The sequence below is a fragment of the Anopheles marshallii genome, chromosome 2, assembly GCF_943734725.1.
Source record: "Anopheles marshallii chromosome 2, idAnoMarsDA_429_01, whole genome shotgun sequence".
NCBI lineage: Eukaryota > Metazoa > Arthropoda > Insecta > Diptera > Culicidae > Anopheles > Anopheles marshallii.
The window spans coordinates 62,737,446-62,755,784 of record NC_071326.1 but is presented as its reverse complement, the minus strand read 5'-3'; the positions used below and the strand labels follow the sequence as shown (position 1 = coordinate 62,755,784).

The 18,339-nt window shown below is 42.7% G+C and overlaps 4 protein-coding genes and 1 non-coding gene across 5 annotated transcripts; all 5 read left to right on the top strand.

The window, feature by feature from the left end:
• The first annotated feature begins 25 nt into the window (after positions 1-25).
• Trnaa-cgc (transfer RNA alanine (anticodon CGC)) lies at positions 26-97 on the top strand. The gene has a single exon. It is a non-coding gene; the product is annotated as a tRNA-Ala (tRNA).
• Positions 98-1,114: 1,017 nt separating this feature from the next.
• LOC128718341 (lipoyl synthase, mitochondrial) lies at positions 1,115-2,735 on the top strand. Its single transcript, XM_053811970.1, has 5 exons — positions 1,115-1,177; positions 1,313-1,663; positions 1,822-2,036; positions 2,110-2,384; positions 2,458-2,735. The coding sequence occupies exons 1-5, from the start codon at positions 1,115-1,117 to the stop codon at positions 2,733-2,735; spliced, it is 1,182 nt and encodes a 393-aa protein (XP_053667945.1).
• Positions 2,736-3,577: 842 nt separating this feature from the next.
• LOC128707809 (cationic amino acid transporter 4) lies at positions 3,578-6,424 on the top strand. Its single transcript, XM_053802766.1, has 3 exons — positions 3,578-3,719; positions 4,449-5,957; positions 6,027-6,424. Exons 1-3 carry the CDS (start codon positions 3,578-3,580, stop codon positions 6,422-6,424), a joined length of 2,049 nt encoding a protein of 682 aa, XP_053658741.1.
• Positions 6,425-9,023: 2,599 nt separating this feature from the next.
• On the top strand, positions 9,024-9,620 carry LOC128707683 (ORM1-like protein). The gene is made up of 3 exons (XM_053802641.1): positions 9,024-9,194; positions 9,265-9,416; positions 9,485-9,620. Exons 1-3 carry the CDS (start codon positions 9,024-9,026, stop codon positions 9,618-9,620), a joined length of 459 nt encoding a protein of 152 aa, XP_053658616.1.
• Positions 9,621-16,496: 6,876 nt separating this feature from the next.
• Positions 16,497-17,599, top strand: LOC128710301 (transcriptional activator protein Pur-alpha). Its single transcript, XM_053805351.1, has one exon. It carries the CDS (start codon positions 16,669-16,671, stop codon positions 17,512-17,514), a length of 846 nt encoding a protein of 281 aa, XP_053661326.1. The 5' UTR covers positions 16,497-16,668; the 3' UTR covers positions 17,515-17,599.
• The last annotated feature ends 740 nt before the right edge of the window (positions 17,600-18,339 follow it).

The window sequence follows — 18,339 nt, the reverse complement described above, 5'->3', positions numbered from 1 at the left end:
GTACTAGACAGCCTCTGCATGTATCGGGGATGTAGCTCAGTGGTAGAGCGCTCGCTTCGCATGTGAGAAGTCCCGGGTTCAATCCCCGGCATCTCCAGACTTTTTGTTGTGGATCGGATAGTTGTTTTCTGGATGGTTTTTACTTGATGAATGATTTCGATTGGGTTTTTGGTAAATGCAATCAATTTTTAACTTGGGCAAAAGATTTTTGTAGTCCCCCCCACAGGGTTTGAAGCTACCCTGGACAAAAATTTGACATGACACTATGGGCTGAGTCATGAAGGAAAACAAAATAAAAATTAAAGTGTTTTTTTTGGTTCTCGTTGCAATGGTGGTTTTAAACAGTGATTTAAGGGAAGTAAGGTGTAAGTAGAGAAAAAAGTTAATACATGTATTTTATTATTAATGAAAAGCATTACTTAAAGATTTTACTCCCGTGAAGCACGAATTTTTTATTATAATTTATCTAAAGATGTAGTAAACATTTATGCAAGGGAATATTCCTAATAAATTGAGTAAAGTTGAATAAAAATATGTTTCAACAAAGTTTTTTTTATTAAAGATATTAAGTTAAATATTTAAAAAATTGTTATGTTTTTAACTATATGATAACCATCCTGAAATCATAAATATATTAGAAGTTAATCGCTGATAGTTTTTTTTTTAATATATCCTTATTTTGTCATAATTTTCATAACCACCATTGTTTTTAACTATTACAGCCACGGAAACAAAAATTAAAACATACCTTATAAAATTTGAATTTTTACCTATCCATTACCAACTCGAGTCCATAGTGCAACAAATATGTCCAGGGTAGCTTCAAACCCTATAGGGGGGACTACAAAAATCTTTTACCCAAAAATCTTTTACCCTTTTACCAATATGTCCAGGGTAGCTTCAAAGCCTAGGGGGGAGGGATTTCAAAAACCTGTTACAACCAAAAATCTTTTGCACGGATAATCGGAGCTACACGGTACAATTTTCCAACTTCAACTATTTGACATGGCGTAATGCGGAATTTTGTGATCTAACCTGACGCTTCCAACAGATTGAAAGTCATAACAGAGAAAAACCGTCTATCAATTTTGTTTTACTCTCATTTTCCTTCACGATGGCTAGCAGTGTGCCACTGTTGCGAAATTCGCTACAAAAAGGAAAATACGTCCCGTTTAAAGTAAGTTGCTACTGATTAGTACCGTGTTCGGATGCTAAAACCTGCGTATAGTAAAGTTCAACAAAAGACCCCATCTGTTGATTATGAAACATTCCTCATTGGTTTTTTTTCCTTGTACACCTCCTGTCCTTTCAGATTCCGCAGCAATGTAAACACAGTGCGGCAAGTGCTAGCAACCAGCTGGAGAAAATTCGGGAGCGATTGGAAAATGGGCCAAATTTTCAGGACTTTGTACAACATCCAGATTATAACAAAGAGGATTGGTCCGCATACGAAGGAAAGCTACGCCGTGAAAAGGGTGAAAATGAACGGTTGCGTTTACCACCCTGGCTGAAGACAAAAATTCCGATGGGTAAAAATTTTACGCGTATCAAGGAACAGTTACGTGAGCTGAAGCTTGCCACGGTATGCGAGGAAGCAAAATGTCCTAACATCGGTGAATGCTGGGGAGGTGGCGAACATGGCACTCAGACAGCTACCATAATGGTAAGACAGCATGGGAGATGTTTTTTTTTTCTTTTCCTTACTGATAAGAAGGTCTTTCAAATAGGCGCCTGTTATCAATAGTTGTGAACGAATGGATGAAAGTGAATGTGATGCAGGAATGGTAACAGTTCTAAAATCTAGCTTGTTTTTCGTTTTAGTTGATGGGTGACACCTGCACTCGAGGATGCCGCTTCTGCAGCGTAAAAACTGCACGAGCACCACCTCCACTGGATCCGGCCGAACCAATGAATACGGCTACGGCCGTTGCATCGTGGGGTTTGGATTACATTGTGCTTACATCGGTCGATCGTGATGATCTGCCAGACGGTGGATCAAAGCACATTGCCGCCACGATCAAAGAAATTAAGAATCAGTAAGTGGGACAAAACTTTATTATGTCTTCCAGTCCTTAGAAAAATGTTTCATAAATATTCTCCCTTTTTCAGAAATCCTCGTATTTTTGTCGAATGCCTTGCGCCAGACTTTCGTGGTGACATCGAGTGTATCGAAACGGTCACAATGTCCGGACTAGACGTGTACGCACACAATATCGAAACGGTAGAAGCATTGACACCATTTGTCCGCGACCGTCGGGCTCGCTATCGGCAGAGTTTGGAGTGTCTAGCGAGCGTGAAACGATTCAATCCGAATCTCATGACCAAATCCTCAATAATGCTTGGGTTGGGCGAAACAGACGAACAAGTTGAACAAACGCTCAAAGGTACGGTTAAATATACTGTCTTTTATCAGCGGACAACTAAGAATCACACAAGGAAACCACTTTTTCTCTGTAGATCTTCGTTCGGTCGGTGTCGATTGTCTAACGCTTGGGCAGTACATGCAACCTACTAAAAGACATCTGAAGGTGATCGAATACGTGACGCCGGAAAAGTTCAAACACTGGGAGGAACGAGGCAATGAGCTTGGCTTTCTCTACACGGCCAGCGGCCCACTCGTACGCAGCTCATACAAGGCGGGTGAATTCTTCATCACTAGTATTCTACGCAACCGAGCTATAGAAGAGGCAGCGAAAAAATCGAAGGAAGACTCCGATACAGCCTCCGCCTCCTGAAGCTCCGTATGTTCCTTTGGTATTCAAAACAAATTGTTAGGCGTTTGATGAGTATAGTGCAATAAATGTTATTCCTTCATGTGGAAGTGATTTAATCACGCTTTCCTTAGCATAATGTGCTGCTGAACGCTTTCCATTTCTTGCTCTATCCCAACAACTCGTTGATTGGAACTATCCCCAAAATGTTAAGATTCAACAAGGTGGTGATGCGTATGCGCATGACCACCCACGTTCCTATCTACGTCGCGCAATGTGTGCGAGTGCGAGCAGGTAAGGTACGTACGAAAAAATCGAACAAGTTGCCACTCACCGTACCAGACTGTGCGTTGGGTCAGAACCAAACAGACTTTAAAGGTGAACAGAACGGACGGTCCTTCCACTCCTGGCTCGGTAGGAGGTCCAACCGTGGGCAAAGGAGTTTCCGGCTTCTCGAAAAGGAGAGCGCAGTAAACTGTGGCACGGATCCATTCGAATATTTATTGCTGAAGTTGTTATACCATTATCACTCGGGCAAATCATACTCAAGGTACAAAAGTGCAATTCCCATAGCATGTGGAAACATACATAGGAATAAGAAAAAAAAAACCTTTCTTTTATAACAATTGTAAATGAATATCATTTTAAAAAGTTTTCCGTGTTTTCGTTGTGTGTGTGTGTGTGTGTGTTAAGGGATATTGAACAACGTAATAAATTAGCAAAAATTAAAAGCGAAAAAAAAAATACTTACCTTCCACCTGTTCGTTCCATATGGCAGGATTGTACGACGCAACCGGATACGGGGACGGGTGGAGGCTGTGCGTGGAATTTGATTCTTAATTAAGCTTCACCGTAACTACGTGACGATGCCCAGCGCTAGGAGAATGATCCTGGGGCACGTCATGTCCGGCCTGTGCACAAAGATGAACCGTACCAAACAGCTTCCGGCGGATCTGATGGAAACTCCGCTGAATCGATGTTTAAATACATTCGACATCACGTTGCTGGGTGAGTTTTATTACGTACGGTAATTTCACTTCCAACACAGTTCCAAGGATGGCGAAAACACAGGATAATTACTTATCTCCAATAGTGTAGTTGCACGCACATTCACACACACACACCCACGCATATGCACAACATTTTCACATGCCATCACACTAGCCATCGAAAAAGGATACAGAGCAAACAGGCTGCGTTACGTCAAAGTAAACAGGTGGTAGTTGCGCCGTGTTGTTTACATCCTTTTTTGTTTACATTAATTGCGCTAAGCATTTTATGTGCTCTAGGACTATGTTGTACTTAAGTTTTCTTTTTATCAAATACCAAACTCAAAGGAGTGTACGTGTGTGTGTGCGCGTGATTTTGTAATACAAATTATGCTTTGCATCTAGTGAGATGCATTCGGAAAATGTCTTTTAAATGCTGAACACATACTCGGTTTCTGTGAACGGTGTAGGTAATCATCTGATTTCATGTTTGCATCATCAATCATAAATCGGTACATAATGGTGCAAAATCGGAGGTGTACATTACCTATTCCAAGGGCACTGCTTAAAACATATGGAAGCAGAATTTTCAAGGACGTGTCTGCTGGAGAGTATTTTTAGCATATTCCTTGGGCGGCAAAGCCTTATACCGGAATGGAAAAACATGCACCGGTCTTAAGTTGATTGTAAGATTTGCCGTATGATTTGTGTATTTATTCCCCACTAATCCAAAGTTTTCGCTTTTTAGGTATCGGTCATATGGTGGGAGCTGGAATCTATGTTCTTACCGGTACCGTTGCCCGCGAGATGGCTGGCCCTGCGATCGTCCTTTCGTTTATCCTTGCCGGGTTAGTGTCACTGTTAGCGGCCCTTTGCTATGCGGAATTTGGCACCCGTGTTCCCAAGGCAGGATCGGCGTATGTCTACACGTACGTATCGATCGGCGAATTTTGGGCATTTGTCATCGGCTGGAACATTATCCTGGAGCATATGCTTGGTGCGGCTTCTGTAGCACGCGCCTGGAGTGGTTACGTTGATTCAATGCTGGGCAATATTGTGGCTAACATTACGATGGAGATTACGGGCGAGATGCACGAGCAGCTACTAGCAAAGTATCCCGACTTCCTGGCATTCTTCGTGTGTATCAGCTATGCCGTAGCACTAGCGGCCGGTGTCAAGGCAACGGCTATGATAAACAGCATACTGACCACGGTTAATGTGGCCGTGATGGCGCTGGTGGTGGTGTTGGGCTTCTGGTACGCCACACCAGACAACTGGTCGCTTCCGGAGCAGGGCTTCATGCCGTACGGCTTTGGCGGGGTGCTCGCTGGTGCGGCAACTTGTTTCTACGCCTTTGTAGGATTCGATAGTATTGCGACGTCTGGTGAGGAAGCGAAAAACCCGAGCGTTTCGATACCGTTGGCCACCATACTGTCGCTGTGCGTCGTAACGGTCGGGTACGTGTTGGTTAGTGCGGCACTAACGCTCATGATTCCGTATAACGAAATTAACCCGGCTGCGGCCCTGCCGGATGCGTTCGGTATGCGTGGCATCACGTGGGCCAAGTACGCGATTTCGACTGGAGCCATCTGCGGTATGACGACAACGTTGCTTGGTTCATTGTTTGCTTTACCCCGTTGCCTTTACGCGATGGCAAGCGATGGATTGCTGTTTTCGTGCTTCGGAAAGGTTAACACGAAAACACAAGTACCGCTATTAAATCTCGCACTGTCCGGTGTCTGTAGTGCACTGTTGGCGCTGCTTTTCGATCTGGAAAAGTTGGTAGAGTTTATGTCGATTGGGACACTGCTCGCCTATACGATCGTGTCGGCTAGCGTGATCGTACTGCGCTATCGTCCAATATCGGTGGAAGAAACCGTCCATCTTGCGCCCGATACACCCGGTACGGATGAGGAAGACGGTGGTCCGGCTTTACCGAGTGGTGGTAGTGCTACAACCGGCCCACCTGGAGGTGGAATTGATTCGTCCTCCCAGTCGAGCACCATTGACCCTTCATCGCCTACGAGTGAAATGATTGAGATTGCCCTCGCCGGCAGACTGCGGCCGCAGTTCCGTTGGCTAGAGCCTGTACTGGGCCGGTGCGAACCTGGTGTGGCCTGTTCCGGTGCGGTGCTAATGTTTTGTGTACTCAGCGTAGCTGTCTGCTTTCAGTTGGAGAACTCCTGGGACGAACTGTACAATGGAACCTGGTGGGCATTAGGACTTTATGGGTTCCTTCTATTTTGTCTCGTTGCATGTAAGTTGAGCATTCTGAAAAATTTGGAGTGGACATTGACAAAACCTTTACTCTTATTTTTTTTTGTAGGCGTAGTTGTTATATCGGCCCATCATCAAAACACTCGCGGGTTACAGTTCAAGGTACCATTCGTACCGTACATACCGGCACTAAGCATTTTTTGCAATATCGAGCTGATGGTACATCTGAGCTTTTTAACCTGGCTACGGTTCTTCATCTGGCTGTCGATCGGTATGCTTGTGTACTTCCTGTATGGCATTCACAACAGCAAGGAAGGTGAGCTCGGTACGTCCTACTCCATGCTGATGTCAACCAGCGAAGCGATTCGTGGCTGGGGCTCCACCAGCACTGCTCTTGGAGGTGGCACAAAGGTAACGGTAACAAAGATAATCAAAGGAAGAATAAGCCGCAAGACAGCCGGGGACAGACAGGCGATAGTGGACGATGATGATGATGAGGATTCTTAAATAAGAATAGTGGTTTGGGGCGATTTCATCCTTCCATTTACGTTACACGTTTAAAATACTTTAAAATTTGATTCACTGTTTTCACGTTAGAGGTTGTTCTCAATGCCCTGTATAGTAACAACGTTAACGAGCAATGTATTTGTTAAAATTTGTAATTCTTTCTTTCCGAGATACCATTCCGAGATGTCGTATATCTTACTCGTGAGAGTAACTGAAAGTGAACAACTTAACACGGTCCAAATGATAGGCAAGTCTGCCACACATAGGGATATCATCAGTGCAAAATACGTAGGTACAAGTTTGTAAACCTTTTTACGAAGCTATCTACCAAAGAATCTATTGCCAGGGTCAGCCCCGAGATAGGAGCTATGCTATGTACTATAGTACTATGATTACATCTAATTTAACGAAATCTTTCTGTACAACGGTCTACCAGGATATATTTACATATGAATTAAGTGGATCGCCAGGATCCATTGCGAAATGAATGGGCGTTTACAGTAACTATTCTACGAAATGGGTAGCCCTATTTCAATGCACAGTATTAGATATTATGCTACTAACGATTGCCTTAGAACAAACAATGTGTCTGCATAAAGTAAGTGTAATGCGCTGTGCTTTTATTTTTCTAATCCATAGCCAACAAGTGATTTTTTCAAGCATTTGAGTAATATAAATTTACTGTTTTTAATTTTAAACATATTAACTTTGCTTCCATTGAATCATTGGAAAGCAAATCCAGAATTCAGTTAATGGAAAAATTGGGACTGTTGCCTAACGAAGTAATTTCCTTGGTTGTTAACAGATTTTTACAATACAGTCTTTTTCCGAGTTACGCGAATAATGCGTGCCATAGAAATTGGCACAACTCGGATTCCCTTCAGAATATCGTTTATAGTTAGTTTTCAGTGATCGATTTCTTCTTTTCACGATACGAAGCACATTAGTAATTGATATTGCTATGTTTATTTTCACAATTAGAGTAATTTTTACCAAAATTAATGTTTTTAAGAATCAAAATGTAACGTATTTTTGGGAAAAAAACTGAAATTTGACGAATACTAACTTCAATTCCACATACTAAATTACACGAACTGTCAAATTTTTGGGATTCACGTATCTCAAATTTACGTAACTCGAGTGTCGTATAACTCGGGAAAAGACTGTACACACTTTACCACAAACTACTTACTCAAGTCATGTTTGCGTTGTTGTTGTACACCTCCAGTTTTGTTTGTTGTGGAAACAATTGTTACATAGCTCTATAATGTATTTCAACCACCGAATTTTGTGTACCTTAGCCGCTATGTGTTTGATATACGGAAAAACAAAACGTAAAAACGGGTAACTAACTCCAACAGTCAATCCTGCAATTTTCCCCATTCATCGCTGAGCTTTGTATAAGCATAGAAAAACACGCACCATAAGATAATGGCTTTCGATGGTCGCTTATCATTTTCTGGTTTTTGTTTGCAGTAAAATTTAGAGTAATGGACATCAACATTTATACTACACTACACACTACACTACTGGTACACGTGTAGCGAATCATGCCGTAATCGGTAATATGTATATTAAACAAGGAACTATAGTAGAAATGAATGCACAGTCAATGAAGAGTACATATTCATATTACCAACCGTATCGATAAGATAAATCCCCAACCGTCGTTAATAAGGTATTTATTCGCATCCAGTATTTCCAGTACACCCAGATACTCGGATTGTAAGACGCACCATGCATAATATCCTATCTACTTCGGACCTTATCGTATGAACAGTAAATCAGGAACAGGATCTCCCAAGAACCATCCACTAGTACAATATAATATTTGAAAACGAAGCCCTTCTGTATGTTGCAGCTGTAAGCTGTCATATGACGCATAAAGTACACTAGATCAATTAGTAGTGGCGAAAGTAATGTCTTTTTTCCTATTGGTTCGACCATATTTTTTTACATGAGAACACAATGATTACAATGTGCATAGGAGCGATACATGCTTTATAAATTATAAACTAAAGGACAACAATATTGAACCAGCATAAAATAATCCTAATCACACAAAATCACCATAAGAACAATAAAGTATACACACATATGACGAATTTAAATAAACCATTTTGTAGATATGTCTTTCCCCAATTTCCCAAGGTGAGTAGTGTCTTTTATTAGGGACTTCTCAAGTCACAGTCATATTTTGTAACATAATGCGATCGCATTTTAGCTGGCTGTAACAAGCATTAACGGCCCATTTAAAATAAAACTACAGTAGAGATACTGTGACATTCAACTTGAATATTTTAGCAAACAAAAATATATATAATTTTTTTTTTTCGGGAAAGAAGCAACGAAATGATCAAACTAAATGTTTTTACTATTAACTGTATATATTAGTTTAAAAAAATGTATCTTTTGTGATAATGTAGTCCAATAATTGTCATTTTAATGTTCCTTTCAATTCGATGACGCTGTGCACAGAATCGGTAGAATACACCCTTCCCAGGGTGGCGAAATGGAACGTAAACAAACAAACAAACGTCAGCTGGTAAATTGTTGCATTTGGAATAATCTTCTTGGTGCGGTTCTCTCTAGCGCAAAAATGATTGCCGGTGGTAATGGCGATCCAAACCCCAACTCGTCCTGGCTTGATTCGCGTGGTTTATGGCTTGCGTATGTCTTGGGCATTACTATCTTTCACATCGTGCTGCTAGCAATACCGTTTGTGCAGATCCCGTACGCTTGGACGATTACGAACATCTCTCACAATCTGGTAATGAGTTGGTAACTTATAAAAAGGATGCGTTGTTTAACACAACCATCTGTTTCTCATCGTTCTGCAGGCGCATTTGTACTTTCTACACTCGATCAAAGGCGCACCATGGATGAGCATCGATGCGGGTGAGAATCGTAAATACACCCACTGGGAACAGATCAACTGTGGTGAGCAGTTTACGACGACGAGAAAATTCCTGACCGCTGCCCCAATTATCCTGTAAGCTGGCGCCCTAATGCTATTGTAATATTTGTTTCTTTGTGATTTACGTTGACGTTTTCTTGTAGGTTCCTTCTGACATGTCTTTACACGCGCAATGATAACGACCATTTTATCGTCAACTTCATCTCGCTCGTAGTGGTTCTCGTGCCAAAGCTTCCCCAATTCCATGGGGTACGCTTGTTTGGTATTAACAAATACTGAAATGGTAGGTATCAGAAGGCATGTTCTAATCAGCACAGGGACGTTTATGTATGTTGAAACCTTACCAACCAAGTCCTTGATATGGACACGTGTAATCATCTTAAAATTGTAACGATTGGACTGGATTGGAGGCGATAATTCTCATTCTGGATAAAAGACTATAGAGTTTGGATGTATGTACGAGGTTTACTCTTTAAAACACCGAACAGGTATATAATGATGTTACAGAATCTTTGTTTTTATTCACGAGATCAACATTGATCACCTATTAGATGTGATGTGTATTGTGTATATTGCAATAAAATAGGTCAGTTTAAGACGTACAAAGAAGGTGTTGATTTACTAATAAATTAATTTTCATCATTATCCACGACAGGTTAATATAAGGTAATAGCTATTTATCTATCTAAACATTCGAATACTAAAGAATGTTCAGCGACCTGAAGTGTCGTAAGCGTACATGTTGCGTTGCTTTTTGAAAAGCGTATTTTGCAACATACGCTTGTTCCCTGAATGCGCAAACAAAGGGAAAGTATCTTAGTGTAGTTTGTTGTTCAAATACACTCGCTCTTCAAATGTTGCTAGTATACATAAAACATCTAAATTCGCTCTCCTCTCTTCCGAACCATTCTCTCTTTGTAATACTTTGTCGTTATCTCTCCCTTTCTCATTGTCTGCCACATACGCAAATCTTACATATGGTCAAATTAGAAGCGAACCCATTTCGTATTAGGTCAGTTTCTGAAACAAAAACCGTCTGAAAATTCTCGCCAATTGGATGCGCCAAGGACGAGCCTCTGCTGTTAATTGGGGCACAATATTCGTTGAGTAAAAATGTATCTTCAAAGTTACTACACTATACATTGCCGTTTTTAAACGCTTTTATGATGGTATACAATCTACCGTCGAATTTCCTCTCCAAAAAGTTTTGTAATGACATTGACCAGAGCAACGTCGTGCGTCGCAGTTCGTTGACCCCGTTAGCTTCAGCTGCTCGTCGATGCATGGTCGATGGTGGCGGAGGTTAGCAACGGGATGTAAAATAAGGGCATTGTGCTGTTTCACCTTGTCACTAACCCTAAACCTCCCGTCCCATCCTGATGGTGGGTGGTGCGCACGCACACAAACCCACGTGCAGGTGGTCGGCGAATGGATGGGCGAGCAGGAATAAAAGGCACCATAGGGGAAGCTTCGCACACAAAACTCTACCCGTACCTAAATGCGGTTGAGCACAGGGCATTGTTGGGCTGGTGTTTGCCGCTGGTTGGTTGTTGTGGTAGGCAACGATCGACCAACCGCAAGTCCAATCGGAGCGCTACCTGTAGGGAGAATTGATGGTGCAACAGCGGGGATGGAGTTTATCTTTCACCCGTGCCGAACCAGACAGTCAAGAGGATACGGTGTTTGACGCGACATTTTCAGTAGAAAAATAAAAGTGCGTAACGCCGTGATCTTACCTTGAGGTGCTGGGGTTTGTTAAAGCTTGTACGCATGGGAAGCAAACCCCAAAGAGACGGGCAATTTTGCACGGTTTATAGTAACAGAAACTCGTTACAAGATGGCGGAAAATAATGTCTTTTTTCAAATCAAATCGAATGTTAGCACTTTAAATATCTTTACTGATTGCACAAACGGTAATGGTTGCATTAACCTGCCCAGTAATTCGTGATGTGCCCAACGTAGCTTTTTATGAGTCTCTCTGCCACTCTGCTTTCGCAACTGACGCAAAATGTCGTCCATCTAACTATTACCTTTTAACCAACCATCTGTTCATACTCCACCTGCTCGGGAAGGAAGGGATGATTGTTTGCTTCGTTACATTGCACGTGCCGTGTCGTCATTTGATTATAGTATTTTCCGCCAAGTCGCCACCGTCGGATACATTTCTATCCGCTCTGATGCAACACTGCTACGTACGAGAGCGGCAGCTCTCGCATCCTTTTTGCCATCGCCAGCAAAGAGCATATCACAGCACCAGGAGAGCAATGGGTTTCTTGCCCCATCGAATTCGCGACGGCCCGCTCAGTCGTTTGGTACCATTGGCGCACGGCAAAGCGGTGTTCGGCAGTAGACAACGCGTGTACACGGTTGTACTAGCAGTGCCAGTGTACTGCTCCACAAAGTGTGAAAGTAAGCATCGAAACCGAATTATATGTAAAGCTTTGCCATTGCACTCGTTTTGGGTAAGGAAGGTGTTTGCGACTTACTTCTACTGCAGGATTCTACCGCAGACGTTCGGGGAACCTTGACTCGCAGATGGAGGCGCATGGTGTCTGTGCTTGCGTGTGTGCCTGTGCGTGTGTGTATGTGCGTGTATGATGCGGACCCTATGCTCACACCGTCATCTATAATGTACGCTTAGTGTTGAATGTAAAGGAATTCTCCTTCCCGAAAAATAGGTGTCCTTTGGGAATTGGGCGATACTAAGGAAGCTCTTTGATGGTTTGTCCTTGCTACAGGACTAATCAAAGGTATCGAAATTGAATCGAATATATATGTGAGTGTGTGTGTGTGTGTGTTGGTTCCACCGTCACAAGGATTGACTTTTCAGCTAGTGCAAATAGAGAATTGTAGTAGCATTTCTCCTTACATACTGTACACACGGCAAAAGAGCCGTGTACATTTATTAGTGACCGAATTCGTAGTTATGAAATGATGTCTTGCAAGAAAAAAGTTTCTTCCGTGCCAACCTCCTTTCTGTAGATGATGATTTTTTTCTTGTTTCAGTCTACGCTTCTCAGTTTGTTCGGCTCACGGGTAGGTCGAATTTTCCCTTCGCTCAGCGTCGAGTTTTCTCTTCGACAGTTGGAGGATTTTCATGTGAAACTCTCTCCTTTTTCACTCCCTCTTTCTCTCTATCTCTCTTTCCCTCTCTCTCTCTCTCTCTCTCTCTCTCTCTTTTTCTCTCTGTTTCACGGTCTAACGGCAAGCAACATAGATGCGCTACAAGGCAAGGATAAAGATTCTATTTTCCGTGCAACGGTGGCCATATGATGTGAAATATATTTTTTTTTAATTTTTCGATGAGAAACCAATGACATTTATAGCAGTCAAAAAGTGAGTGCGTTCAACGTGAGGATGTTTGGTTAAGTGAACCAAGTGTGTGTGATAGGTACAATGTGGTCGAAATCCCTGTGCGTTAATTGTTCATTGATTCCTGCACTAGAGACTTTACGCGGAAAGAAAACCTTTTGCTTTTGTGCTACGTTGGCTCTTCCACTGTCTAATCACTTTCTGCTGAAATATTCGGTGACAAAACCCTTGTTCCAAAACCGTGTTGAAAACAATATTGATTTTGTTGATTGGCTGTACCTAGAGCAGCTGGGATGTACCATAAAACGAACAAGCAAATGTTGGTTTAAAAATTGGCCTACAAACAGTGCCAACATCGGTGGTTCCGGACTTGGTTCAGATTGTTTAGTACAAGATTTGAATGCAAGCATCGGACGACGATGAAAAGATGAAGAATCTCTCCAGGGAACAAATTTTTGCATTCCGTGCGAATGTGCATACACACACTTGAGAAGCACACGAGCCTATTCGCTTCGTGACATTGAATGTATAATTAAAATCAGTATCATATCGATTTTTCTCATTGGCCACCGTTATTGCAGTTCCTGTTTTCGCGCAATAGGTTGCACATATTCCTTTCTGCGCTAATCAGACGAGCACATAATACTGCACTAATATGTTAATCATGCAGCAAAATTAGCAAGTAGTTTAACGGATCAATTAAAACCATTTGTATGACTTCAATCTGGAATAGTTTTTTTCATTCACTAACCTTATTCCAAAGTTGTAAGGCTAATGGCATCGTTGAGCATTAACCTCAAGATCGTTAACCTTACTGATGATCATGCTATGCTGATACTGTTCACCCGAATGCCCTTTACCAATGTTGATGGAGGCTCCTGGTACGTTTCGAAACATGGTAAAAGGCACTTGCAGGCCATCCATTCCTCCGTTTCGGTGGGTAATTCTTTGCAAAATAAGATTAAACATTTTCTGAACTACTCATGGAAAACATGTTAAATAGAGATATCCTTGGTGATTTGGAGAAAATTTTGAATATTTTTCTTCTTCTCCCAGCAACGAACAGACCCCAATAAAAAAAAATGAGTTTCGAGAGAGTGCGTAACAAAGAAATGCATCCAATAAGAGCGAGAGATGAACGTCGCTCTCGCACGCTCTTTCTCTACCTTCATTTTGCTTGACAGTTGTGTGACTTTTCTTGGTCGAAAATTTACCAGCCGTCAAAGTGTTTGGTTGCAGGCAATAAAAGTGTTGGTTCTTGGTACGGAAAAATAGCGCCCGGAGCCTTCACTAACCGTTCTTTCTGCACTGTTGCAGGTGTTGTTAAACCTGGCGTTGCTGAAAAGATTAAACCCAGCAGCATCAGCGCAAGCGGAGCAGCGCCCCGTGGTGGGTCGTGTGGCTGCGGCAAAACGGTCTGAACAGGCAGCAGTGGTGGAAAAGTGAGTGCAGAACTACCCCGTCGCACCAGCAGCGGCTGTACCAGCAGCAGAGCATCAGCGAATTCAGCTGATCGCAACCAATCGGTACGTTGCACAGGGTGAGATGGCAAGTGCTTGCAGGAAATGAATCGTGCAAAATGGAAGTAAACTGGCTCGGCAGCTAACAACGGAAGTGGCATGCTGTGCTAGGGGAAAATAATTCGCCTTTCTGGGTTTTCTTTTAAAAGTGAAAAGGTGAAAAAGTTTGGCATAAGATGAAGATAAAAACGTAACAGTGCTGTGCTGTGGTGGTTGTGTGTCGCTGAAACAAGAGAGCATCGTCGCGAAATAGTTATAAAGAGAGTGACGAGAGAATAGTTGACGGCGCGCGGTAGCAGCTGTATCGAAATGTGCGTATGTTTCGTATATAGATTGTGTGTGCTTGTGTAAGTATGTGTGTGTGCGCGCACGGAAGGTGACTGTCGCCATGCAAGCGCTTGCTGTAATGCAATGCTGAGCGTTTTTGAGTGAAGGGTAAAGTGCGTAGACGAGAGCGAAACAACAGCTGTGCGTGTGAGCGAGAAGCAAGGGAGCGCGTGTGTTTTCAGTTGTGTGCGTGTCAATTCTCTGTGGGCCAGGGTAGTTGCTTGTGTGTGGATAAAAAAACCGAATCAACGATTCGTTGTCGTCAGCCGTCATCTTGGCAGCAGCTAGCATTTTGTCAGTACAACATTCGGCGCGGTAATTAGTTTTAATTTTGTACGGACTAAAGTGTACATTTTTCGTTGTTCCAGTAGATAAATAACGACGCAACGAAATAGTATATAAAAGCAGACCATTGTGCTTCAGGGTGGTGTGTAAGATACACGCAAAGAGTGTTGTTTTGGGTCTCGCAAAAGCAATTCGAAATCAAGATATTTTGTGTAGGTTAAATACACTTCTTTACAAAAGAGCATCATTTTTACGCTATTGTTCCAGCAGCATCATTCAAACTACATCCCGAATTAGATTCCAATCGCCTGGAAGAGATGCCAGCTATGTTAAGAATGCCAAAGCATCATGCACAATGTGTTGGAATGTGTATCTTTACTTTAGGATAGTAGGCTTTGGTTAAAATTTAGTTAAATCGGTGTTCCTGTGCTTCTCCACGATCATCGGTGCTAGTGTGAAAAGTGCGTGTATTATGCGAGTGAAGTGTCACTATGGAAGGAAAAAAGACACATCATCATCGTCAGATCCAAACCATTGCCATTCTATAGAAGCAAGTGAAAATACTGAGGCAAACAAATGTGACTAAAAGAATTTCGTTCTTGTTGTTGGAAGCTCCATTACTTGTTGGATTGATTTTTCCCCAACGTCGACCACAATTAAATAACCCTCCGTGAAAATAGCATAAGGGCAATCGTGCTTATGTATCAGGTTAGCCTATCGCCAGGTGCGAAAAGTGTGCGTGCTGGTTTGAATGTGTTTTTTCCACCGACATCTGAAGTGTGTGCGTACGATCGATCCTGTATTTAGCTTCAGTTGCCCCAACAAAACACGGCTCATAGATGTGATACAACGTACTGAAAGAGCACCACTCTTTTTAGGGTTATTGTTGGGGTTGGATCAAAGTTCAGAAATGCTTTGATGTATACTTTTAGCCGATGGCTATTCAGATAAAATGAATATTATGAATGTTACAAACCATTCTTTACTAAATGAAAGTTATGTATTCTTTTTTTTCAATTGCATGGTTCTTACTGATCGATTGATGCAACGCCTGCTTGGATTTGTCACCTATGCACGCACACGTTGATCGTTGTTTTTGTATGGAAATTCCTCCGAATGCTGTAATGACACCAATTTGCCATCGTCCGGAACCGCTTCAACGTATGTTTTACTTAAGATCCGATGATACATTCCATTATTACACCACTTTTGAACATTTTAGGATCATAGTGTACATCTAAAGCTGTCCAGCAAGGTAGCAAGTAACACGCCCGTGCATAATAACTTTGAATGCTGCAAAACCACCTCTTTACCAATGTGTGGCGTTCAGCGACCGGCAGATGACCAATAGCATCGGAGGTGGCATGTGTAGAGTTGCGAATTGAAGGGAGCGGCAGATGTAACGCCATTAATTACCAATTCGGTGCTGCAGGAGACGAAGACAAACGTGCGGGTGCAGGAGCGCGTACCAGACTGTTGGATGCTGTAAGCCGGGCCGGGTGGACGGTATATGTCGGAGGAGGCCGGCGGAGGCGTAGGATCGGAAGGAATCGCTAGAAGGTCCTATAAACACAGTTGCACACTCACGCACAAGGCAAAGCAGGCCAGCAAATCATACACAACGATCGACGCCGCACCAGGTTCCATTCCGGTACGACACAATCGGCAGTAATACGCTCTGCGTTCCGTAGCGTCTGCAAGCAAGCGGTTGCAAACGCCGAAGCGGGTAGCGGTATCGGTAGAAAACAGTAGTAGTACCGTTAAGGGCTGCTACTTGTACACAGGGGCCTTATCCCTGTCACTTTTCTTGTTTTCCCGGTTCCAAAGCGGCATAGAAAATAAACTTTAATCTGACTCTCGGTTGGTTCGGTGGCACCTCGGAAATGTCCGACACTGGTAGTGGACACGACGGAGGCGCCCAAAAGGACTATTCACAGAAGATGGACGGCGGAGGTGTGCTGGGAGGGGGAGGCAGCGGCGACTTCGATTCTGGCCAGCAAAGCCAGCAGACGGAGCAGGAACTTGCCACGAAGATGCTGCAGATCCAGTCGAAGCGCTTCTACCTGGACGTGAAGCAGAATCGGCGCGGTCGGTTCATTAAGGTGGCGGAAATCGGTGCAGATGGACGGCGCAGCCAAATCTTTCTGGCACTGTCGACCGCGGCCGAGTTCCGAGATCATCTGTCAACCTTCAGTGATTACTATGCATCGCTTGGCCCACCAAACCCGGACAACGTGCCCGAGGACGGAAAGCTAAAGTCGGAGATGATGATAAAGGACAACAGACGGTACTACCTGGATCTGAAGGAGAACGTACGGGGACGGTTTCTACGCGTGTCGCAGACGATTACGCGGGGCGGTCCACGCTCCCAGATCGCCATTCCGGCCCAGGGCATGATCGAGTTCCGCGACGCCCTAACCGATTTGCTCGAGGAGTTTGGTACCAACGATGGTGGCTACAAGGGAGAGCTGCCCGAGGGGCGCCATATGCGGGTCGATAACAAAAATTTCTATTTCGACATCGGACAGAATAGCCGGGGAATATACATGCGCGTGTCGGAGGTTAAAAGCAACTTCCGCACCGCAATCACGGTGCCGGAAAAGTGCTGGTCACGGTTCCGCGACATCCTCACCGATTACTGTGACAAAATGAAGAAAACGTCCGAGTCAACTACTTCTTCAATCACTGCCGATAATACTTTACAAAAGCAAACATCAAATAATATGTAAAATTTCGAGTTATAAAAATAAACAACAATGAACAAGCAAAGGTAAGCAAAGGAATAGTAACAAGAAAATACCCAACTGCAAAGCAAACACACAGCAAAAGAATACACAACACAAAAAACAGATACAAAAGGAACCTGGTGGAAAAAGATAGAGAACAGATGGAAAGAGTAATATAAAAAAAACACAAATAATAATAAAGATTATAATATTGATAAATCGTAGATCAAATAGTGATGAGAGCAGATCATGGGAAAAAGGATTAAAAATCGAACACAAGAGAAGCATAACACACACTGATGTGCAACGATGGCGGGAAAATGATAAATAGCAGATAAATAATAAAAAAGAAGAAAAAATACAGTTGGGAATATTTAGTGACAGGTGAAGCAAATTCAGTTAAAATCTAGGACAAACGAATTGGTTGGTTTGTAGTTTGAAGCTAAATTGAAAATGGTGGTGGTTGGAGGTAGTTCGTGGAAACGTTAAACGGCAGCAACAGTTAATAGCAAAATGCATATTAAAAGAAAGTAAGAACTATAACACATGTAGTGGAAATGATGAATGTGACGCAAGGGACAGAAGAGGCGTACACACACAGTGAAGATATCGATTCAGACGGAGTGGGTGATGTGAATTAGGTGAAGAGAATAAGCTACACATTTCCGCTCTAATCCCCTCTCCCCTCTCCTCCTCCGACTACCCTTCCTATTATGTATCGTTTTATTGTTCTTAGGCTTTTGTGTTGTAAGATTGTTTAATTTTGTGTCTGTTACTTTATTTAGTTTTTTTTAATTTACTTATTTCTCATGTTATTAACGCAACGGG

Excerpts from the sequence above, each read along its gene's own strand:
- LOC128710301 (XM_053805351.1), top strand. The coding sequence starts at position 16,669 with ATGTCCGACACTGGTAGTGGACACGACGGAGGCGCCCAAAAGGACTAT.
- LOC128718341 (XM_053811970.1), top strand. The coding sequence starts at position 1,115 with ATGGCTAGCAGTGTGCCACTGTTGCGAAATTCGCTACAAAAAGGAAAA. Across the intron at positions 1,178-1,312 it reads GAAAATACGTCCCGTTTAAA|ATTCCGCAGCAATGTAAACA; the intron begins GTAAGTTGCTAC and ends CTGTCCTTTCAG. Across the intron at positions 1,664-1,821 it reads CTCAGACAGCTACCATAATG|TTGATGGGTGACACCTGCAC; the intron begins GTAAGACAGCAT and ends TTTTCGTTTTAG.
- LOC128707809 (XM_053802766.1), top strand. The coding sequence starts at position 3,578 with ATGCCCAGCGCTAGGAGAATGATCCTGGGGCACGTCATGTCCGGCCTG. Across the intron at positions 3,720-4,448 it reads ATTCGACATCACGTTGCTGG|GTATCGGTCATATGGTGGGA; the intron begins GTGAGTTTTATT and ends TTCGCTTTTTAG. Across the intron at positions 5,958-6,026 it reads TCTATTTTGTCTCGTTGCAT|GCGTAGTTGTTATATCGGCC; the intron begins GTAAGTTGAGCA and ends TTTTTTTTGTAG.
- LOC128707683 (XM_053802641.1), top strand. The coding sequence starts at position 9,024 with ATGATTGCCGGTGGTAATGGCGATCCAAACCCCAACTCGTCCTGGCTT. Across the intron at positions 9,195-9,264 it reads CGAACATCTCTCACAATCTG|GCGCATTTGTACTTTCTACA; the intron begins GTAATGAGTTGG and ends ATCGTTCTGCAG. Across the intron at positions 9,417-9,484 it reads ACCGCTGCCCCAATTATCCT|GTTCCTTCTGACATGTCTTT; the intron begins GTAAGCTGGCGC and ends GTTTTCTTGTAG.